This window comes from Drosophila miranda, chromosome XR (assembly GCF_003369915.1).
Source record: "Drosophila miranda strain MSH22 chromosome XR, D.miranda_PacBio2.1, whole genome shotgun sequence".
Lineage (NCBI taxonomy): Eukaryota > Metazoa > Arthropoda > Insecta > Diptera > Drosophilidae > Drosophila > Drosophila miranda.
In genome coordinates, this window is record NC_046674.1 from 3782115 (window position 1) to 3806251 (window position 24137).

Here is a 24137-nt window from a genome sequence, read left to right on the forward strand (position 1 = left end):
GGAATAAAACGCGACCTTAGAAGAAAGAGTTCTAGGCATGATTTTTGGCCAATAAACTTTTAATGTGGTGGTTCATACAAAAAATATCCAAGGCCACGGACATAAAAGGGAGCCCTGGCAGCTTAAGAGATCATAAGAAAGAAGATTTTCAAAAGATTCTTTAAAGTCACAGAACTGTGAGTCAAATTGATTCCATTGTAGGGTTATTTTAGGAACCAGAAAATAATCACAGAAGAATCTAGACATTGCAGATTTTACAGCATGAAAAAGTTCGTAAAAATTATATTACACAAATTAGAAATTTACACTTTGTGTCGCAAATTCGGGGCTTATTGCAATTTGGCTAAGTAAGTTTTTATTGCCACCGTTTGGGCTTCAGTTTTGGGACTTCCCCTGCCACCCACTGCACCGTTCTGCCCTATAACTCAAAGGGAAAAATTCATCACCGCAATATGCGCAGCATACATATATCTAAAAAAAAAAACGAAGCAAACGAAGGAAAAAAGAAGTGGCACTGGCAGTGGCAGGAATATTGTCATAAAGGTGCAACTGACAGCCAGAGAGAAAGAGGAAGCGAGGATAGTAAATTTCAATTTATATGCAGAAAGAACAGTGAGTGAAGAGGCAGACACAGGACACAGGACACACACACACACACATATTGCAGGGGGCAAGGAGCTCCAACGGAAAAAGTGTCAACGTTATATTTTCTCGAATTTCCCAAGATTTTTCGTGGCATTTTATTTCTCCTCCTTCCCAGTTTTGTTGGATTGCTGCGACGCAAGTGGAAAACGCAATTTCATTAGACAAATTGAAAAAAATAAGTGCAAGCGTACACAACAATACCAACACTCCCCTCTATGTGCGAGGGGCTCCTATATAAGCACATAGACACCACATACTACATACATATGTATACAGAGATATATGATGGTCCATGTATTCGAAAGGAGACTGACGCCATGTTGTGGCCAAAAGCAGAAGATTCGTTCGCTGGTCGCTCGCCATTCGTTGCGATTAGTGTTTGCCCACATTTTCCCTGACGCGCGCATACGTGTAGGAGCTGCTGCTGCTGCTGCCTCGTGGCAGGGATACACTTACATATGTATATGGAAGTGCCGTCCAACGGCGGAGCAGCCTTGTCCTTGTCCAACAGGATGCTGCGCGCGCGTTGAAAAGAGGCGGAGACTCTCTGCCCAACCAGCAGCACTTGAGGCAAGCGACGCAAGCGAGGCGCCAAGCGGCACGACAAAAAAAGCAAGGAAAGATGCAACCGTTAGCTGCCTCTTCCTTATCAAACGATTCGGGCCGGCACTCGCACATTCGCATTCCCGGCTTCGCTTTCCCCCAAAAACGATGCGTCGTTGCTGATTGGAAGCTTCGGCGCTTGCCTTTCGTTTTTGGGGCGGAGCAAAAGCTCTCGACTCGATTCGACTCGACGCAGTGGCGCCGTCAAACGGGGGAGCATTTTCCGTTGAATGGGTGGCGGGTTTGTTTTTATTTCACTCTTACAATACATCCACCTCCCGAGCGGCTGCTATCATGCCCACGAAACCCTCCGTCACCTCTCGGGCAACTGGAATAATGTCCTCGGGTGGCAGGACAAACCCGAGCTCTCCTTTGTCCCTCAGTTCTATGGTGTAGGGAATGGTGATGTTCTTCACAGCATAGGCCCATTCCTTGCCAGATCCAGAGACTTCATCTGAGAAAGAACATAAATATAATGGGGAAATACTAAAGGGTTAACAAATGGTAACCCACATAAAGTTGTGGCACTAGAACCGTAGGTGAACTCTGTGCCATATCTCCTGTAGAGTGCATCCGAGAAGCCCTTGGCTACATGCATCATCTGGGGATAGTGCTCGGGGAATTCCGCATCGGTGTGGCCCCAGGGGGAGAGCACATACTGTCCGTAGGAGTGCAGGGATATATAGATCTTGATGGTTCCCTCTGGTATTGAGTTATTGATATACGCCGTCAGTTGGCTGATCTCTGGATCGGATTCGGCGGAGGGTCCGGCATAGATCTCGGAGCAGGGATCAGCACTAGCGCCAGTCACTAATGATGAACATAGAAGCTTTAGTTTCTGGTGGATCGGTAAATGTATAGATGGTACTGACACATCCAAAGAAAATCAAAGTTGCGATTTAGGTCGGTGCCAATACACTCCCCCGTTGGATCCGAGGGCATGCGAGACTTGCGCCACAGTCGTTCCTACCGGCAATCGATCAGAAAGTTATTAATCGCAATTGATTGCCACTTAGAGTAGTTGGCGATAAGATTAGTGGCATCGTAAATGAATCGGCACGTATTTGATCTAATCGCATCGCCGGATACGACTTCCACTCACCACTTCATGTGAGTAAGCAAATCCATCCACATTCAGGACGGGTATGATGTACCAGTCCACATTGTAGGCCAAATCCCTGACCCCAGGGTTGCGGGGCACCAGCAGCTCATCGATGAAGTAGGTGATCGTCGCCGAGGTAATCCATTCGCGGGCATGAATATTTGATTCAATAAATACAGCTTTATTTCCCTCCTGATACGAGATCTTCACGCCACGAATGGGTCTTCCCTCGTAGGAGTCGCCAATTGTGAAAGGTTTGACTATATCCGGATAACGCGACTCGATCAGATCCAGCCACGCATAGATCTCGTCGAGGGTGTGGTACTGTGTCCATTCGTGGTATCCAGTGCGCTGCAAGGACCTTTGGGCATCGATGTGCCGCTGAACATTATCGATCTTGAGGCTGTAGCTTATGTTGTGCTTCAGCAGGAGACTCTCGAAGGTCTCCTCGTACTGGGGGGCCACCATAATGTCCGAGGATTCTCCCAAATGTCTCACCTCCCGCCAGCTGCTGAGCTAAATGATGGATTGTCTGAGAGATTCCTTATAGAGTGCATGTTTTTCCCTACCCTCAAGACTTTCTCCTGGGCATTGAGCAAGTTGAACTGCTCCCGATCATCGATCCGCACATTGTAGACCTTGTAGTTGTCGTAGCGCACTTGCTCTACAGCCGAAGCGATGCCGAAGAGGGCCAAAAACAGGAGTCTTTTAACCAACATACCTCTCTATCTGAGAGTCAACTGTGAACTGGGCCCAAAACCGAGTAATTGCTGGCTGATTAGCCGCTTCTTATCGCTCTGGTGTGACTGCCTATGGAGCTCATTGAATAGCTTGCCTCTGGATTCCGTTTTTATTTGGCTTTTATCAGCCATAGTCGTAAAAACTATTCAAAAGTCTAGGGAACGGGAAGACGACTTCAAGCGGACAGCTTGAACATGTCTGGGCCGAGGGTAAACCACAGCCATAGCTGGAGTTGGTAGCGTAGTCCGTCCGTACTTGTACTTAGGCTGTCTCTCAACTTTGCACATAAATTTTGTGCAACGCCAGCGCCCATTTCATTGTAGGTCATTGCATAATGAAGTTACCGCCCCGAGGCACATAAATTTCCCTCGAACTCGAGGAGATTTCTGTGGCTGTCTGCTGCTCTGCTGCTCTGCTTCTCTGCTGTGTCTTCTGTGTCTAGTGTCTTCTGTTTGACTTTTGGCGGTGCGGTGTGCTTAGTGTGAACATTTTGCTTAGGCCTGTTTTATGCCCCCCTCTCTGACAGTCCTGACAGTGTCCTGTGGCGAGCGCTTAAAGGAGCTTTGTGCCTGGGCTTTGGTCATATTTTGCGCGGGTATTAGAGGAACATGCCTTGGTCGTTGTCACCGCATGAGGTGCGTCAATGTGTGCCTTATGGCCAGGACTTCGTCTTCATTCTTTGGGGAGTGTGAGGTTTCTGTAAGTGTTCGGGGTTCTGGACATGAAAGGCGCATCAAAGTGGATTTCGCTCGCCATGAACACGGGGAATGACATGACTGTGGTGGTATCTCGCAAAAATGTTAATGTTCCGGTGAAATATTGGTGGAAAATGCAAAACTACCATACAAAAGCATTCCATCTCTTGGGGAAAAAGGTTTAACAGCCGCATTAAATCAGGGATTTACCACCACTTTACAAGCCACTGAGCTTTGGTTACTTTACAGGTTGTTTTTAGAAGGTTTCTTGGCTGTTTTATTGGTCAATAATTCTGCAAATTGACTTACTTTACTTTTAGTGTACGTTCACTAGAAATCACATAGCCTAGGAGGCTTTGGAGAAACTGAAAAGTAAAGTGGCTTACATCTTAGATCTTCAGAGTAAATTCTGTCATAGGAAAGATTTGTTAACTTTCAAATTTTCGAGCAAAAAGTACAAAAATGTTGAAATCTTTCTTGGAACTCGTGATCACGTTCTTGGCCCTGCTTGGATTGTGGTGCACACTGCTGTACCCCTCGGTGCATCCGGACACCCAGTGGGACTACCCGACTTTCGAAATAAAGATTGACAATGTTAAGGAGGCCTTCCAAGAGGCCTGCAAATATACGGCGATTTGTTCATTGGTTCTGCGCTACCGTCCCGGGACTGTGCACTTAGTGTTCGACAGGTACCCCTGGACCTACGCTCTGGCCTACATGTTGCACGCTGCCTATTTCTATGGCAAAAGTTGCTTCAGATTGATGATAATGTGGCCATTGTCAAGCCTGCTGGAATCGGAGTCCTTGAAAGAAGCTTACACATATATGGCACTGCTGTTCCTGCTGCAGCATCTCACCGCCGTCGGGCTGAACTCCATGCTGTACTACATCCTCAACTCGCAGCACCGGCCTGGGCGGCGCTGGCGTCTCTTCTGCTGAGGACGACGTCGTGAGGAAGATTTTTAGCAGAATGGCCCAGCAATTTTCAGCGGATTATTTGATTAGCCCGCTAATTGCCTGCTCGTCCTTCCGCACCATATAAATTTGTTCAACACTTATTTCTTATCAGCCGCAATAAAGGACCCAAGCACAGGATTAAAGCTCTCCCTTTCCACGCGCCCACTCTCCCGTTCTCCCACTCCCAGTACATAATTCTCTCTCCACGGATTACACAGCCTGTGGCGAAAACTTCCGCGGAAACTTTCAACACCTTGTCGTGGGTCTCGGGGCGTGGAAATTGCGGTGAAAACTTTTTAACCAGCAAAGAAGGAACGAACCAGAAAGGAAACCACCAGAGCCAACACTTGTCCTGGCGCGTGCGATAAGCCAACGCCGCATTTTTAATTGCCAAAGTCCTTGAAAGCCTTGGAGCCGTGCGGAATCGAGGGAATCGCTTAAAGCAGCCCAGACTGGCCCAGCACAGCACAGCCCAGCCCAGCCCAGCCCAAGGATGGCTGTCAGCGGTCTTTAAAGTGTCATAAATATCACCAGGCAAACATTTCCGGCCTCACAACTTTTTGTTAGACACTTTTAATTGTGTAGTCGTATATGTAGCAGGTCCTGTGACAAAAAATAACGCTGCCATTACATAAATCTTGGCTCTTGAGGCCGGGAGCACATGTCGTATGCTTAATATTTTCCACTCAACTCAGCGGCTGGAAAAAATGTCAATGCCGGAAAGTGTTTAGCATTCGCTTTTTTCTTGCCCCGCCGTGGATTTAATTAGCCTCAAAATGTCTCGAGGAAAATGGCAACATGGCATGCCACATGGCCTCGCCACCGCTGCCCAGTCGAGAGGGTCAGGATAAGCCAAGGAAGTCACCAAGTCAAGGAAGGAAGTTGCATGTTTGGCCTCAAGTTCAATTTGCTATTGCTTTCAGCAACATTTTTCGACAGGACAGCCAAAATGGAGAGGGAGCTGCCTATGGGAAGCGATAGGCTGCAGAGAAGAGAGGTATTTGCAGAGGTTATTGTAATCTAAAACTTACCCAAGATGATGCATGTTCTTTGGCCATTCCATCCTCTCTGCTGAACCGCTGAATCGCTGATTGTTATCATCATAATTACGACTACGAGCAGTATCCCCTGCCTAGAGCGGGTCTATTGTTAATTTGACTTCATTTCCAGGTGGAACATTCCACGAACAATTGCAGCAAAGTGGTTCGCTCTTCCATGCGTTCGACACGCCCCACTGGATCGGCAATTATTCGTAGAGCAGCAGCAGCAGCAGCAGAAGCAGCAGGAGAAGGAGCAGGAGCAGGCAGGCATAATTAATGTGCCGGAGTAGAGGTGGAGGCCTTTCAATCTAATTGCCGAACGGGCACACGCACGTGTGATCCGATCCACTCCATTCGATCTTCAACAAGTGCCACTTGTGCACCTTGGGCGTGGCACATGCCAAACATTATTCCGTGTTCAGTAAGCGATTATTTTTTCAGTTGAGCATTTCTTCCATCGATTGTTTTCTCTTCGTGTGTTTGCTTTTTTGAAACGTCGTCGCTGGCAGCTATTTATTGTTAAATGAAGCGATTTGTTTGTTGTCGTTATGCGTCGGAGCGTTAAAACATTTTCGCTTTATTTTTTCTACTCTCGAAAAGTTGTTTTTGCACTGCCACAGAACGAACGTAGAACGGTGGCGATACGTACGGGGAGAGCACGGGCACGAGTACAGGTATAGCCTCAGGTTCAAGTGGTTGGGATTTTTTGGCACATCGTTTGGTGGATCAGGTGGCAGGGCGAGTGGGGTGTGGGGTGTGGGGTGGTTGCCTTCTAAACGCTGCTGTCGATGTGTGAATTGCAAACAAGCTGCGGCAGCTGTTGAACATCCACGAAAGCAAGAGAAAGGGAATTGCGTTAGAGAAATGTACAAAAATGTGTAGGAATCTTTTTTTTGAAATTCCTATAAGAAAAGCTGGTGGGGAGACTGGTAAAGGAAATTCATGCATTTCCTTCTATAATTAAAGAGTATGCAAGGCGCAGATAAATGTACCAATAATCTCATGAATGTTTCCCAGAAAAGCATTAATCATACGGGCATAAGTCCGCTCCTGCCACAATCCCACATCATTGACTTGATTCCACCTTGACATTCCTTTACCTCGAAAGCATAGAACCCACATCAACGATCTCAGACATGCTAACTAAGCCCTTCACCACTCGCATACTCGCATACTCTCATACTCTTATGGGAGTACGTATGTACGCAAATGCCACCGTGGGCGTTTGTCTCCGCCTAATCCGCTTTTAAAGTAAGTGAACACAAGTGAAAAAAGTCAAAAAAAAATACAACCGAAAACCGGAAATCACAAGTCAAGTTGATGAACTGTCGCTCTGGCTTCGTTGTCCTCGTCTGAAATCGGGCAGACACACATCGTGGAGAGAGGAACACACAAAACACATGGATGGCACCTGCAAAAAAATGCAAAAAACGGAGAAAAAAAACTTTGCAGACACATTTACCAGGCAATCCCCAATCCATGGTCTGTCTCCACCTTTCGCTGTTAGAGATTTACGCATTTATTTTGCATTTTTTATACTATGCCCCACACAAAACATGCGCGCAGATTTAAGGAAATATCACATCACAGTAGAGAGACAGAAACCAAAAGGTTTCACAACGAGTTGAGTTGGTTAGAAACATTTTTCGGTTCGGTTGTCGATTTGCCTTGCGTTGACATGACAAAAGGCGCAGATCTGCATACATTTGCATGTCATTGGACGGCACGGGACGGCAGGGCAGGGCAGGGCGGGCGAGTGGAATGCATCATCAGGCAAGGACACCGAAATCCCCTTAAGACATTGGGGATTGGTCCAAAACATGCCGTTTGCCCAAGTTAACAATATGTTAAGTTGCCTTAAGTCAGCCCCCAGCTTCAGCTTCAGTTCCCAGTACTCAGTACCCAGTCCCAGTTCCAGCTCCAGCTCCAGCTCCTGCCTCGGACTCAACGAGTTAATCGCTTAATGTCTCCCCAGCCTGTGCCTTTCAGTCATTTGTCAGCTGTCTGTTCGGGGCTGCTGCTGGAGTGGGGTTCTGGGTTCTGGGTTGGATGGGAGCCCGGCCATAATTGCAATTTGTTTGAATTAACTGGTGAGATCTACGAGTAACGCAATTGGCAGGCCAGTCCTCCAAAGAGCAATAGTCACCACACCACTTGAAAATCCCAAATTTATTGCCGAGCTTATTGCTTTCGTTTGGTCAGCACTCGAGGCTAATGTCCTCTCACTATCGAGTGACCCCCGAAAAGGTACGAGTAATAAATATCAAAAGCACCCTAGAGGCAAATATTTACTTTAAAATTGAAACCCCCAACCCCACCACCCTTTCTCCCACTGTTTGTTCAAACTGCGTAAGTGCGTGAAAGGGTTGCCACGAATGTGGGAAAAAAAGTATCCTTTAATGGCCTCGCTTTTTGATGTTTCCTGAGCCGAACCGAGCAGAGCAGAGCCGTGGGTGTTGGCAGGCTGAGGCACAGGCACCCAGGCAATTGGCCAACTCCCCTTTATCGACACACACACACACACACACATGCCCACTTCCGACAATTCCTCTACGCGTTCGAGTATCTTAGCCTATGGCCTTATCGATAGATAAAAAACGAACGTAGCATGCTTTGCTGAAATTCAATTTGAAGCTATTTTCAGAATTTTTATTGCTTACTAAATTGTTTTTATAGGCTCTTCTAACAACCAGCAAGAGAGCAGACCTCTCCTCTCTAACCCGGGGGGGCCCGGCACTTTAATTTCTTTATTTCCACTGTCTGTTATTTTCTTTTCTGTTTGGTTCGGTTTGGTTCGGTTTGGTTCGGTCTGTTGTATCTGCCTGCCACGGCTCTGCTCTTCTTGTTGTGGCAATTGCCAGACCATAAAAATTAACAATTAACAGACCGCTGGAAATGAACAATCGCAAATCGCGGCTTACAAAATAGCCGTGGAAATGCCATGATATAGAACTGGTAGAAAACCAAAAAAATAGCGTGTCACAGTGAGGGGAAAATGGAGCATAAATTGATAATATGAACTAAGGAATACTCTGCCTGCAGAAGGAATTGTGAGTGGAGACTGATGAATGGAAATCGAAGGTTTGAGTGTATGGAAATTGGGGACTTGAAAGTCTAGAAAATACTTGCCTCTGAGGATCATCACCTCTAAGGCTGCTAGGATGTCCTTAGGTTGCTTAACTCTTCCAACCTCTTCATTGCGCTAATCTACCCTTTCACAGGGCTCTATGTAGAGCATAATTATGAGACGGAAGACTGGCAGCGTTGCCCGACTGTCGACCAGCGGACAGCACACCGACAAAAAGGGTTATGAATGTGAAATTGTCATGCAAGAATTAGCCATGTTCTATGTTCTGCGCACGTTACGAGTATTTCGTTACATTTTATATTTATTTTTTTCCATTTTCCATTTTCCCTTTGTCTTTTTTTGTTCTTATTTGCCTTTTCGTTGGTTTTGTGGCTAACCGTCACGTCAAGGGGTTTTTTATGGCTCCATTCGGAATGGAATGTCGGCAATTATTTCCGAAATGCTGGAAAAACATTGCTAAATGTTGTGCCTGACGCTCAGGAAACGTAAACATTTAGTGTAGTCGATTCAGTGTAGGTGCTCCTGATTTTCCCTATCCACATCCCCATACCCATTCCCATTCCCATTCCCATCCCCATTCACTATTCCCTATTCTGGAGACCCTCTCCACTCGGGTCTCACTCCTTCGTCTCATATGCATTCATAACTAACACGACGGAAAATGCATTTTAATGTGCGCAAAAATCCAATTTAAATTCAGAGCATTTTCCCTTCTCGCTTGCAGCTTCGCAGACGCAGCATGCAATCACAAAATTAGTTGACGACGAGATAAGAATTTTAGTGCTCACAAATAAAGAGACACACACACACATACTCGCAGACTGGTATGCTGGTATGGCCCAAGTATAAGTATAATGCGTATAAATCAACGAAATATATAGAAGTCTAAGGATGAGAAAGCAGCAAAAGCAGCACCAGCAGCTGCAAACAAATTCCAAATAATTCCTGTGAGCGACGTGGAAAATTCATTTGACAAAATGTACAAAAAAGCAATTTCAAGCTGCAGACAAATTGAAAATATATGTAAGGAGCAGGTGGGTGGGAACGAGCGGCTAGTTGGGCGGTGGTTTGGGGCTGTGGATGGTTCGTAGGGGCGTGGTACTGCAGTGACAGTTGAGTAAATAAATATACATAGCCCAGCACACACACACACACACACACACAAGCATACAGAGGAGACCGAATCCTCGTCTATATACGAAGATGCAGCCACCACCTAAAAGTATGCTACGAAAATAGTCGAAGCTGCTGCTGCGCTGCTTCTTCCGCTGCTGCTCCCACTGCGGCTGCCTCCGTATGTGAGTGGCGCCTACGAATGTGTGTCTGTAGATGTGTGTGTGTGTATGATTGTGTGTGTGTGTGTTGCGCTTTGCCATTCGCGCGTTGAAAATAGGAGGAGCTGAGAAAAACTTTCCATGCGCAGTTCAAAGTGCAAAAAAAATAGATAAAAATTGGTGCAAAATATATGCGCAAAATTCCTTTAAAATAGTTTATAATTTAGCTTAAAATTGTTGAATTCTATGAATTAAATTCCTTAAAGAATAAATTATAACATTTTAAGGATATCAAAGTTAAGAAAATTCCCTTTTAAATTAATTTAAAATGATTTGCAGCAGAGGAAAATCCTTGTATCTAACTAAGAAATCATCAATAATTTTAACTTTATAATTTATTCTACAAAATCGGACACAGAAAAGGTGGCTACTCTTCCTTTAATCTTTTGAATTTCTTTTGAAATAAACTATTTTGTTTTCAAAAACTATAAAACCAATGTTCTTTTAGAGCATTTTGAACAGACCGCTTTCAATATGTGTCAACTTTTTTCCAACATCGAATTTAAAGCAGTTTCATCCAATGTGAAATTCGGCGAACCCTTTCTTTGTTTAGTCAACCTTTTTTCCGTTTAATGCGCAAAAGGCGGATCGCTTTGCTTGTCATTTGGTTGGGTTTCCGCTTTCCTCCGCCTCCTCCTCTTTGGGGCACCCCAAGGCATCATAGTCCTCGTCCTCGTAGAACATGTAGCCAAGTTTGGCTGTCGTTTGGCTAGCACTTCCCGCTGTGATATATATCTCCGACTATTAGCACAGCAGTCAGGCGGCTGTGGGCCAGCGGCAGCATTCGAAGGCCCAACAGGCCGTTTAGCGCCATCAAACAATTCCCGCTGGCTCAGCGGCATTCACGCGTGCGCAAACGGGTTCCACAGGAATCGAATCAGAGATGCCAGAGGAGCCTGAGGATCACGATCCGATGCCAGCTGAGAGGAGCGAGCACCCAACAACAATCAGTCGATTGTCACAGATATTTGTCATGTTTCTGCGGCTGAACTGAACTTTCCCTGCTGTTCTCGCTTGGCCCCGAACGAAGCGACGTTCCTTGGCTACAACGTTGTAAAAATGTCAATTGCGTTTTCTACCTTTTTCGTTTATTTTCTCGCATTTTTTTCCATTGGTTTTTCAGTGGGTTTCTGGTTTGTGCCAGTGGCCCCATGTTCATCGATCGGATTTCATGTAATTACATTGTTTTCTGATTCATAATTAATTTGATCTGTTCTCCGGGCTGCCCGGTTGCCCGGCTGCCCGGTTGCCGGGCGAGTATGCTGTTGGCCTCAACTTGCATTTTTCTGAGCACTCGAGCACTGATTTTTACATGAGCTGCGGGACGGAGGGCAGCAGGCAGCAGGCAGCAAAGCATCTGTGGCAGACCCAATCGAACATTGATAGTTACTGAGTGATGATTTAATGAGGCAAACGTGGCATGTTGTGAATGAAATCAATTTTCTGTATGTGCAGAATGGCAAAAACAATGCCACCACATGATGAAAACATCTCCAAGGAGCATGGGCCCAGGAAACGAAGGAGCAGAGTATCTACATTGCTACGAGTATCGTATCGGAGCTGTGCTGCTGGGTGTTGTAATGAGAGACTTATGAATCAATGCAATGTTGATTGAGGCCCAGACTTGACTCTGCGGCAAGTGCAGCTGCCGATGCGTTTCCCTTATTAGCAGATCTCAATGGATATTACTACAAGCCCCTGAAAGCGCTCCAGTTATGGTTTGAGAAAATATTTTCTACTAATTAAAAGTACACCATGGAGTGCAGTGCCTCCCCAAGATGAAATGGAGGACTCCATAATATATTCATAGTATTTTTGCAAATTTTTAGATTTCCATCTTAGATTCCAGAGCTAACGCACGACTTGTGATTGACAAATTAATGCGGATCACAAATCAACACCTCAACAAGTTTATCATATCAAAAAAAAGGCGCAAACGGAGGAAGACCCTCAAAAGTGAAACCCTCTTTTACAGAGGCAAAAGCCACAACCCCTGGAAAAACAAAAATTAATTAAAAACATCAACAGAACGCGTCGAGATTTACAAATGTCGTTCCTCTGGCGTTCCTCTGGCTCCTGTTGGAATTAGTTGGGATGATTTCCATGCCCATGGATGCGGCTGGGAGTGGGTTCTGGGAATGGGTTCTGGGTGCGGGCTTAACTCTTGTCTCTCTTGTGGGTGTCACACCTTGCCGCTGATGGCTTGATAAACGATGGCCCACAGCCCACAGCGCACAGCCGCAGCAACCGCAAAACGAAGCCATTCATTCATGGTTCACGAAACCGTGAACCAGGGCTCTAATCAGCAACCCTTTTGTGCAAGAGGGCGCCCTGAAATTGGGTTGGTTTGCCAGTTCTTTTTCTTTTTTTTGATATGCAGATTCGGGGCGAGCATCACGACGATGATGATGTCATTCGGTGGCTGACAAAACGCTTGACTGATTACACTTGTATCTGTTTGTGTCCTGGGCTCAATATGCTGAAGGATTTTAAATTGTTGTGGACTCCCTTGATCCCTGACTGTCGACTGTCGACTGTCGACTGTCGCCTGTCGCCTGCTCTCTGCCAGCCGCTTAGATTGTGTGATAAATTTGGTTTATTGAAAGGCGTCAGTGCGTGAAATGATGTGTGTCAATTGCATGAATGTGCCCTGCCCCTGCCCCTGCCTCTGCCTCTGCCTCTGCCTTGCCCCTCAAACCTCTGCTCCTCCATCACGTCTGGGTTTCCCCGGGCTTTGTGTTGTGCGGAGTTGACAGCGATTATGCAAATCGTTTGAGCCGGAGATAAAACTGCATTAATTTCTGTGTGGTTTGCCTTTGTCCAGGTCTTAAGCTCTACCTCCATTCTCGTGGGATACTCGGGAACTTAAAGTTTTTCATTCTCGTTCTTGGCCAAAAAAAGAGGAAAACTATGTACATGAAAATTTGCATTGTTGCAAAATGCTTTCCTTTGGCTGCAAATTTTCAATTTATATGCTAAGCAAAACGTTCCCAAAAAGCGGCAAAGAACACTTCTTCTCTTTTGTAGTTTTAATAAGCAATGGAGTGCATCCTCCATCCTCCATCCGCCATCAGCCATCCTCCATCCCCTATCTTAATTGCTCTTTAAATCACCCACATATGTGCCATTCATTACTGCTGTTAACAGAAGCTAATTTATTGTTTTCATTTGTCGTGTGCCCCAGAAAATCAACCGCAAATTGCCCAACAAATTGTTCAAATTGTTTAAAACTGCATCGACTGTCGGCCTGTCGGCATGTCGACTCTCATCACATCATATATCTAAAGCACCACCTCAACGCCTCATTGCACACCCCGATCGACTGACCCTCCCTCCACTGACCACTGCCTGCCCGAGGGGTGCATTCTAATGTGTGTCCACTGGCCAGTGACCATCGATACTCGCACTCCCCCGATACGCAGGTCAATGCGACTCATTAAAATAATTGATACGCTTGTTCGAACAACGCCTTTACACCAATTTAATTGATAGCTGTCCGATGTCCCCTGTCCCCTGCCCTCTGCTCCCTGTCCACTGTCCACTGTCCCCTGTCCGTTCATTGAGCGTGTGTATGTGCGTGATTTAATTTTATTGGTCCCCCGTTTTGTCCCTCTTAATTAGTTAATAGATTTCGCCTTTCTCTTTTCCATTATGATTTTTCTGACGGGGGCTCTGTAAAATTCCTTCGAGGGTTGGTTGTGGTTTATGGACGCTCGTAAAATGCTTGCCAAATTTGTTGACAAGTCAGCAATTAATTGCCAGATAAATGGGATAACAGAGAGTTGTCTTGTGTCCGGGGATTGGCACAAACAAGTGTCGACTTATGGATGCACTTGCAGAAGGGAGATTCAGTTCAGGCAAGTTTCAATGTAACAACCATGCTACCATCAAACAGGTATATCGTTTGTGTTTATTTCTCTAGATTTCTTGCACTAAAAACGTGGTGTCGCACCCCTTCACATTTCTCAAGTTTCCTTGTTTCCTTTTAATACAAAATGAAAGACTCATCCATAATACCCTTTCGACTTGTGACTGGCTGGATAAATCTTTGATAATTTCTGCTCTCCAGTAAGTAATTTCAGTTTTATGTCGGCTCCACTGAGGCGGAGCCATAAAACTTTTTCCAGCTCTGCTTTTTAATCTCTGGCTCCTGCCGAGAGGAGAGTGCTTTGCTCAGTGCCATTCCTTGCTTTTCCGCTTATCAGTTGCGTGTAATTGTCGTATAGAAATTAACAAGAGCTGAAACAAAATGGCGCTGGAAACGACAGCAAAGGAATCGCAGGGTGACGGCGGATTGGAGAGGCTGAGAAGCTGAGATGCTGAGATGCGCTCAAGTGGCGAGATAAAAGAGCACTCGACTTGAGTTAATGACTTCCATGCGCCGTTGGGGGCGACTTAGGACGCCATCTTTATACCAATTGTCCTTTGCTTTCTGAGGACTTCTTGGCCCTTATCCTGCTTTCCTTTTTGGGGTCCTGGTCCTGCTGTCCATGTTGCCAAGTGAGCGTGGCAAATGTTTTAATGGCGAACGTCGCGACACTCGAGTGCAGTCCTGCCTGCTGCTCGACAAACCAGGGCCTGAGAGCTGAGAGCTGACAGCCATAAGGATATGTATGGGCTGAGGATAACGCAAGGAGCAGACATCCTGCCGTGGAGCACCATTCGGGCTTTGATTTCGTTTGCTAATGAAATCACGTCCAGCTGCCATTCCGGCCACGCCCTGAATATATATTTGTGTTTGATATTTCCCCAAATATATTTCAATTTGAATTTTAATTGCATACAAATATGCTTTTGCCCCGATGTCCTTTCATCTCTCGTGTGCGGTGCACGACTGGCACGACACCCATCAATCATGATCGATCAGCGGGGATTTGCCTGATGATGATTGTGCCCACAAATCCTCAGGCATGCGGCATGCCGCATGCTACAAGCCGCATCCCGCATGATAAATGCCTTTTTAAATGCATTCTAATGCGGGACGGGTCCCCAAAAAGCGAGCTATGGAAAGGAGTGAGTCCTGTCCCGTCTCGTCTCGTCTGAAAGGCATATCAAATGGTCTGCCATGTGTCATGTGTCCTGCATGTCCTGTAAGGGTCTCTGCGAGCACTCAACAGCAACTTGCAAAAATTATTTGCATTTCCAACTTTTGTTGATGACATTTTTCATGAAAATTTTAATGTGTTTTTTTACTTTTTTCCCGCCTGCCGAGCCACGGTTTCTGCTTAGGATTTTCCATACCATACCTGGCATTCCCATTCACATTCACATTTACACTTTGGAATATTAATATATGCAGGGCCTGGCTTTTAACACACTCATGCCCCATCTAAAGAGCGGGGGGAAAAGGTGTCTGAATGGTGGGAGGCGCCTCAAAACTTTTTCCATATGGAGGATGCGTTTTGTAATGAAAGTTGTGCTGCTGCTGGAAACATTTTCAATATTCATGTGCCGCTGTGTGTGTGTGTGTGGGCGGGAGATGTAAATGTGGCTGTGAAACTTTTAACATTTGTATGAATATAATTTAGAATAAATTTCATAAAAATATTTTCCAGAACTGCGTCCAGTTTGAAGCGAAAAGGCCAGGAAAAAGAACCAAACCAAATACATTAAAATTCCATTAAAAAGGCGACACTCCACTCTTCACATATGAGAGGCAGGATACGAGTGTGTGTGTGTGTGTGTGTTGTGGAAAGTCCTTGGCATTTACTCTTAAAATCCTAAGCAGTGCTTCGCGTTCCCCGTCCTGGTGTCAGTCGCATTTGTGGTCGCTTCTCTTTTTGGTCCTTGTCACGATTATTGTATAAATTAACGTCACAAACAAATGTTACGAAAAGTCGCCAATGAAGTGGAATGATGCGCGTCCAACCCTCCCCGCCATGGTCTATGGGGGTCCCTCACCCTCTTAGCCGCAAATGTGCCTAATTTTTCGTTGTTATCCTTTGTTAGTGCCATCCTTGGTCCTTAGTCCTGTCTCTCGGTCTGTCTGTCTGGCCGTTCGACTGACTGGATGTCTCCTAATAATGCGTAAAATTTAATGCACCATTCCGAAGGTTTTGCTCTCTCCTCAATCGCGACAAGTGATTCCCAGATTTACGACTTCTTTGGCCTGTTTTTAGGGGATGGGATGCGATGGGATGGTGTCTTTTTTGTTGTGCTAATGTTTGGCGTTTTTATGGCTTGCAGCAAATTTGATTTATTGGCAGAACTTAAGCGTTGAGTTGTCCGCAAAGTTGTAAAAACTTTTGCCATAGGATAGGAGAGGAGTGGAGTGGAGTGGAGTTCATCATATAATTGATGCGATTTGCGGTTCATAAAGTGCAATTGCCTGTAAAGTTGACAAAAGTAGAGAAAGACAAATGTTCTCACCCATATGGGTAGATATTTCTTTGCCCCTTCCTTGAGATCTCATCTATTTAACCAACCTCAAAGCTGGCCCCAAAAGATGATCTACTAACAGGAGTTCAATGTACATGTGCCTAAACTAGATCAGATCTCCCTTCTCCAAGTCGAAATGGAACAGTGCAAAATGCTGATACATTTCTGTTCTTTCAAGAGATACCTATTCTCATTTCCCATGCCAGACACAGCTACAGCCACAGCCACAGCCAGAGCCAGAGACGACTCTGACGACGACGAGTCGCCCTCATTAGGTGACCCAAAGTGTCCGAAAACTATGCAATTTACATGCACAGAAGCCCCTCCGCGATAGAACCCACGAAACCCAATAGACCATGGAAGATAACAGCGGAACAGAGGCCGCCAGACAACAGACACCAGAGACACCACTAGACACTGGCGACCGAAAACGAGTCCCAGGTAAGAAGAGGCAGGGCCAAATGGCGAGCGAATTATGTTGTACGAGTGTGGGGGGGTAAGGTCCGAGAGATCGTTGCGGGGCGATACATAAAATTTGAATGCGTTTTGCATACATTAACCCACTGTGGTGGCCATCGTCGTAGCCCCTAGGGGTGACCATTGGGCCCCCCCTCCCTGCGCCCCCGTCTCACCGCACGACTAGAGCGGTAACGGTCATCGTTGGACGGCGACCAGAAAATGTGTTTATTAAATTTTATGATTATTGGCCTGCAATTGAGCTGCTCGCCTTGGGAATGTGTCGCTGGTCGCTGGGTCTCAGTTTCAGTCCCTGTCCCATTCCCAGTCCCAGTCGCAGTCCCCTGGTTCCGGACTGCGTTTCGATTGTGAAATTGAAATTTTATGCGCACAAGAGCCATTCCATCAAAGAATGGGATAGAAATGTCTAGAAATGGGCTGAAATTCTCACGCGTAACTGGAGCATTTGGTGGCTGTATCTGTATCTGTATCTCGCTGTATCCCATTGGAGACTTGGAGTCGGTTACCTACCATTTGTGTTGCTAATTCAATTTACGTTTCTGAAATGTTAATTAGCTCAAAAAGTTCTCGTCTCCACCGTGCTGGAGGGGTTGGGGCTTCTCCTTTTGGCTGTTATTTTTGGGTGTTTTCTGTGTTTTTTCTTTGTTTAGTCAACCTTTTTTCCGTTTAATGCGCAAAAGGCGGATCGCTTTGCTTGTCATTTGGTTGGGTTTCCGCTTTCCTCCGCCTCCTCCTCTTTGGGGCACCCCAAGGCATCATAGTCCTCGTCCTCGTAGAACATGTAGCCAAGTTTGGCTGTCGTTTGGCTAGCACTTCCCGCTGTGATATATATCTCCGACTATTAGCACAGCAGTCAGGCGGCTGTGGGCCAGCGGCAGCATTCGAAGGCCCAACAGGCCGTTTAGCGCCATCAAACAATTCCCGCTGGCTCAGCGGCATTCACGCGTGCGCAAACGGGTTCCACAGGAATCGAATCAGAGATGCCAGAGGAGCCTGAGGATCACGATCCGATGCCAGCTGAGAGGAGCGAGCACCCAACAACAATCAGTCGATTGTCACAGATATTTGTCATGTTTCTGCGGCTGAACTGAACTTTCCCTGCTGTTCTCGCTTGGCCCCGAACGAAGCGACGTTCCTTGGCTACAACGTTGTAAAAATGTCAATTGCGTTTTCTACCTTTTTCGTTTATTTTCTCGCATTTTTTTCCATTGGTTTTTCAGTGGGTTTCTGGTTTGTGCCAGTGGCCCCATGTTCATCGATCGGATTTCATGTAATTACATTGTTTTCTGATTCATAATTAATTTGATCTGTTCTCCGGGCTGCCCGGTTGCCCGGCTGCCCGGTTGCCGGGCGAGTATGCTGTTGGCCTCAACTTGCATTTTTCTGAGCACTCGAGCACTGATTTTTACATGAGCTGCGGGACGGAGGGCAGCAGGCAGCAGGCAGCAAAGCATCTGTGGCAGACCCAATCGAACATTGATAGTTACTGAGTGATGATTTAATGAGGCAAACGTGGCATGTTGTGAATGAAATCAATTTTCTGTATGTGCAGAATGGCAAAAACAATGCCACCACATGATGAAAACATCTCCAAGGAGCATGGGCCCAGGAAACGAAGGAGCAGAGTATCTACATTGCTACGAGTATCGTATCGGAGCTGTGCTGCTGGGTGTTGTAATGAGAGACTTATGAATCAATGCAATGTTGATTGAGGCCCAGACTTGACTCTGCGGCAAGTGCAGCTGCCGATGCGTTTCCCTTATTAGCAGATCTCAATGGATATTACTACAAGCCCCTGAAAGCGCTCCAGTTATGGTTTGAGAAAATATTTTCTACTAATTAAAAGTACACCATGGAGTGCAGTGCCTCCCCAAGATGAAATGGAGGACTCCATAATATATTCATAGTATTTTTGCAAATTTTTAGATTTCCATCTTAGATTCCAGAGCTAACGCACGACTTGTGATTGACAAATTAATGCGGATCACAAATCAACACCTCAACAAGTTTATCATATCAAAAAAAAGGCGCAAACGGAGGAAGACCCTCAAAAGTGAAACCCTCTTTTACAGAGGCAAAAGCCACAACCCCTGGAAAAACAAAAATTAATTAAAAACATCAACAGAACGCGTCGAGATTTACAAATGTCGTTCCTCTGGCGTTCCTCTGGCTCCTGTTGGAATTAGTTGGGATGATTTCCATGCCCATGGATGCGGCTGGGAGTGGGTTCTGGGAATGGGTTCTGGGTGCGGGCTTAACTCTTGTCTCTCTTGTGGGTGTCACACCTTGCCGCTGATGGCTTGATAAACGATGGCCCACAGCCCACAGCGCACAGCCGCAGCAACCGCAAAACGAAGCCATTCATTCATGGTTCACGAAACCGTGAACCAGGGCTCTAATCAGCAACCCTTTTGTGCAAGAGGGCGCCCTGAAATTGGGTTGGTTTGCCAGTTCTTTTTCTTTTTTTTGATATGCAGATTCGGGGCGAGCATCACGACGATGATGATGTCATTCGGTGGCTGACAAAACGCTTGACTGATTACACTTGTATCTGTTTGTGTCCTGGGCTCAATATGCTGAAGGATTTTAAATTGTTGTGGACTCCCTTGATCCCTGACTGTCGACTGTCGACTGTCGACTGTCGCCTGTCGCCTGCTCTCTGCCAGCCGCTTAGATTGTGTGATAAATTTGGTTTATTGAAAGGCGTCAGTGCGTGAAATGATGTGTGTCAATTGCATGAATGTGCCCTGCCCCTGCCCCTGCCTCTGCCTCTGCCTCTGCCTTGCCCCTCAAACCTCTGCTCCTCCATCACGTCTGGGTTTCCCCGGGCTTTGTGTTGTGCGGAGTTGACAGCGATTATGCAAATCGTTTGAGCCGGAGATAAAACTGCATTAATTTCTGTGTGGTTTGCCTTTGTCCAGGTCTTAAGCTCTACCTCCATTCTCGTGGGATACTCGGGAACTTAAAGTTTTTCATTCTCGTTCTTGGCCAAAAAAAGAGGAAAACTATGTACATGAAAATTTGCATTGTTGCAAAATGCTTTCCTTTGGCTGCAAATTTTCAATTTATATGCTAAGCAAAACGTTCCCAAAAAGCGGCAAAGAACACTTCTTCTCTTTTGTAGTTTTAATAAGCAATGGAGTGCATCCTCCATCCTCCATCCGCCATCAGCCATCCTCCATCCCCTATCTTAATTGCTCTTTAAATCACCCACATATGTGCCATTCATTACTGCTGTTAACAGAAGCTAATTTATTGTTTTCATTTGTCGTGTGCCCCAGAAAATCAACCGCAAATTGCCCAACAAATTGTTCAAATTGTTTAAAACTGCATCGACTGTCGGCCTGTCGGCATGTCGACTCTCATCACATCATATATCTAAAGCACCACCTCAACGCCTCATTGCACACCCCGATCGACTGACCCTCCCTCCACTGACCACTGCCTGCCCGAGGGGTGCATTCTAATGTGTGTCCACTGGCCAGTGACCATCGATACTCGCACTCCCCCCGATACGCAGGTCAATGCGACTCATTAAAATAATTGATACGCTTGTTCGAACAACGCCTTTACACCAATTTAATTGATAGCTGTCCGATGTCCCCTGTCCCCTGCCCTCTGCTCCCTGTCCACTGTCCACTGTCCCCTGTCCGTTCATTGAGCGTGTGTATGTGCGTGATTTAATTTTATTGGTCCCCCGTTTTGTCCCTCTTAATTAGTTAATAGATTTCGCCTTTCTCTTTTCCATTATGATTTTTCTGACGGGGGCTCTGTAAAATTCCTTCGAGGGTTGGTTGTGGTTTATGGACGCTCGTAAAATGCTTGCCAAATTTGTTGACAAGTCAGCAATTAATTGCCAGATAAATGGGATAACAGAGAGTTGTCTTGTGTCCGGGGATTGGCACAAACAAGTGTCGACTTATGGATGCACTTGCAGAAGGGAGATTCAGTTCAGGCAAGTTTCAATGTAACAACCATGCTACCATCAAACAGGTATATCGTTTGTGTTTATTTCTCTAGATTTCTTGCACTAAAAACGTGGTGTCGCACCCCTTCACATTTCTCAAGTTTCCTTGTTTCCTTTTAATACAAAATGAAAGACTCATCCATAATACCCTTTCGACTTGTGACTGGCTGGATAAATCTTTGATAATTTCTGCTCTCCAGTAAGTAATTTCAGTTTTATGTCGGCTCCACTGAGGCGGAGCCATAAAACTTTTTCCAGCTCTGCTTTTTAATCTCTGGCTCCTGCCGAGAGGAGAGTGCTTTGCTCAGTGCCATTCCTTGCTTTTCCGCTTATCAGTTGCGTGTAATTGTCGTATAGAAATTAACAAGAGCTGAAACAAAATGGCGCTGGAAACGACAGCAAAGGAATCGCAGGGTGACGGCGGATTGGAGAGGCTGAGAAGCTGAGATGCTGAGATGCGCTCAAGTGGCGAGATAAAAGAGCACTCGACTTGAGTTAATGACTTCCATGCGCCGTTGGGGGCGACTTAGGACGCCATCTTTATACCAATTGTCCTTTGCTTTCTGAGGACTTCTTGGCCCTTATCCTGCTTTCCTTTTTGGGGTCCTGGTCCTGCTGTCCATGTTGCCAAGTGAGCGTGGCAAATGTTTTAATGGCGAACGTCGCGACACTCGAGTGCAGTCCTGCCTGCTGCTCGACAAACCAGGGCCTGAGAGCTGAGAGCTGACAGCCATAAGGATATGTATGGGCTGAGGATAACGCAAGGAGCAGACATCCTGCCGTGGAGCACCATTCGGGCTTTGATTTCGTTTGCTAATGAAATCACGTCCAGCTGCCATTCCGGCCACGCCCTGAATATATATTTGTGTTTGATATTTCCCCAAATATATTTCAATTTGAATTTTAATTGCATACAAATATGCTTTTGCCCCGATGTCCTTTCATCTCTCGTGTGCGGTGCACGACTGGCACGACACCCATCAATCATGATCGATCAGCGGGGATTTGCCTGATGATGATTGTGCCCACAAATCCTCAGGCATGCGGCATGCCGCATGCTACAAGCCGCATCCCGCATGATAAATGCCTTTTTAAATGCATTCTAATGCGGGACGGGTCCCCAAAAAGCGAGCTATGGAAAGGAGTGAGTCCTGTCCCGTCTCGTCTCGTCTGAAAGGCATATCAAATGGTCTGCCATGTGTCATGTGTCCTGCATGTCCTGTAAGGGTCTCTGCGAGCACTCAACAGCAACTTGCAAAAATTATTTGCATTTCCAACTTTTGTTGATGACATTTTTCATGAAAATTTTAATGTGTTTTTTTACTTTTTTCCCGCCTGCCGAGCCACGGTTTCTGCTTAGGATTTTCCATACCATACCTGGCATTCCCATTCACATTCACATTTACACTTTGGAATATTAATATATGCAGGGCCTGGCTTTTAACACACTCATGCCCCATCTAAAGAGCGGGGGGAAAAGGTGTCTGAATGGTGGGAGGCGCCTCAAAACTTTTTCCATATGGAGGATGCGTTTTGTAATGAAAGTTGTGCTGCTGCTGGAAACATTTTCAATATTCATGTGCCGCTGTGTGTGTGTGTGTGGGCGGGAGATGTAAATGTGGCTGTGAAACTTTTAACATTTGTATGAATATAATTTAGAATAAATTTCATAAAAATATTTTCCAGAACTGCGTCCAGTTTGAAGCGAAAAGGCCAGGAAAAAGAACCAAACCAAATACATTAAAATTCCATTAAAAAGGCGACACTCCACTCTTCACATATGAGAGGCAGGATACGAGTGTGTGTGTGTGTGTGTGTTGTGGAAAGTCCTTGGCATTTACTCTTAAAATCCTAAGCAGTGCTTCGCGTTCCCCGTCCTGGTGTCAGTCGCATTTGTGGTCGCTTCTCTTTTTGGTCCTTGTCACGATTATTGTATAAATTAACGTCACAAACAAATGTTACGAAAAGTCGCCAATGAAGTGGAATGATGCGCGTCCAACCCTCCCCGCCATGGTCTATGGGGGTCCCTCACCCTCTTAGCCGCAAATGTGCCTAATTTTTCGTTGTTATCCTTTGTTAGTGCCATCCTTGGTCCTTAGTCCTGTCTCTCGGTCTGTCTGTCTGGCCGTTCGACTGACTGGATGTCTCCTAATAATGCGTAAAATTTAATGCACCATTCCGAAGGTTTTGCTCTCTCCTCAATCGCGACAAGTGATTCCCAGATTTACGACTTCTTTGGCCTGTTTTTAGGGGATGGGATGCGATGGGATGGTGTCTTTTTTGTTGTGCTAATGTTTGGCGTTTTTATGGCTTGCAGCAAATTTGATTTATTGGCAGAACTTAAGCGTTGAGTTGTCCGCAAAGTTGTAAAAACTTTTGCCATAGGATAGGAGAGGAGTGGAGTGGAGTGGAGTTCATCATATAATTGATGCGATTTGCGGTTCATAAAGTGCAATTGCCTGTAAAGTTGACAAAAGTAGAGAAAGACAAATGTTCTCACCCATATGGGTAGATATTTCTTTGCCCCTTCCTTGAGATCTCATCTATTTAACCAACCTCAAAGCTGGCCCCAAAAGATGATCTACTAACAGGAGTTCAATGTACATGTGCCTAAACTAGATCAGATCTCCCTTCTCCAAGTCGAAATGGAACAGTGCAAAATGCTGATACATTTCTGTTCTTTCAAGAGATACCTATTCTCATTTCCCATGCCAGACACAGCTACAGCCACAGCCACAGCCAGAGCCAGAGACGACTCTGACGACGACGAGTCGCCCTCATTAGGTGACCCAAAGTGTCCGAAAACTATGCAATTTACATGCACAGAAGCCCCTCCGCGATAGAACCCACGAAACCCAATAGACCATGGAAGATAACAGCGGAACAGAGGCCGCCAGACAACAGACACCAGAGACACCACTAGACACTGGCGACCGAAAACGAGTCCCAGGTAAGAAGAGGCAGGGCCAAATGGCGAGCGAATTATGTTGTACGAGTGTGGGGGGGTAAGGTCCGAGAGATCGTTGCGGGGCGATACATAAAATTTGAATGCGTTTTGCATACATTAACCCACTGTGGTGGCCATCGTCGTAGCCCCTAGGGGTGACCAT

At 45.9% G+C, this 24137-nt stretch overlaps 1 protein-coding gene across 1 annotated transcript; it reads right to left on the bottom strand.

Moving 5' to 3' along the window:
• Positions 1–1473: 1473 nt before the first annotated feature.
• On the bottom strand, positions 1474–3099 carry LOC108152218 (zinc carboxypeptidase). The gene is made up of 5 exons (XM_017281396.2): positions 2920–3099; positions 2351–2866; positions 2121–2214; positions 1762–2058; positions 1474–1702 (listed from the first exon to the last, which is right to left on the bottom strand). Exons 1-5 carry the CDS (start codon positions 3067–3069, stop codon positions 1509–1511), a joined length of 1251 nt encoding a protein of 416 aa, XP_017136885.1. The 5' UTR covers positions 3070–3099; the 3' UTR covers positions 1474–1508.
• Between the last annotated feature and the right edge of the window lie 21038 nt (positions 3100–24137).

What these genes read in the sequence shown, in the direction of transcription:
- LOC108152218 (XM_017281396.2), bottom strand. Translation starts at nt 3,069, where the DNA reads ATGTTGGTTAAAAGACTCCTGTTTTTGGCCCTCTTCGGCATCGCTTCG. An exon ending in CCCAGGAGAAAGTCTTGAGG is followed by an intron (nt 2,867 to 2,919) that starts GTAGGGAAAAAC and finishes TCCATCATTTAG; the next exon opens with CTCAGCAGCTGGCGGGAGGT. An exon ending in TTCTAGTGCCACAACTTTAT is followed by an intron (nt 1,703 to 1,761) that starts GTGGGTTACCAT and finishes GTTCTTTCTCAG; the next exon opens with ATGAAGTCTCTGGATCTGGC.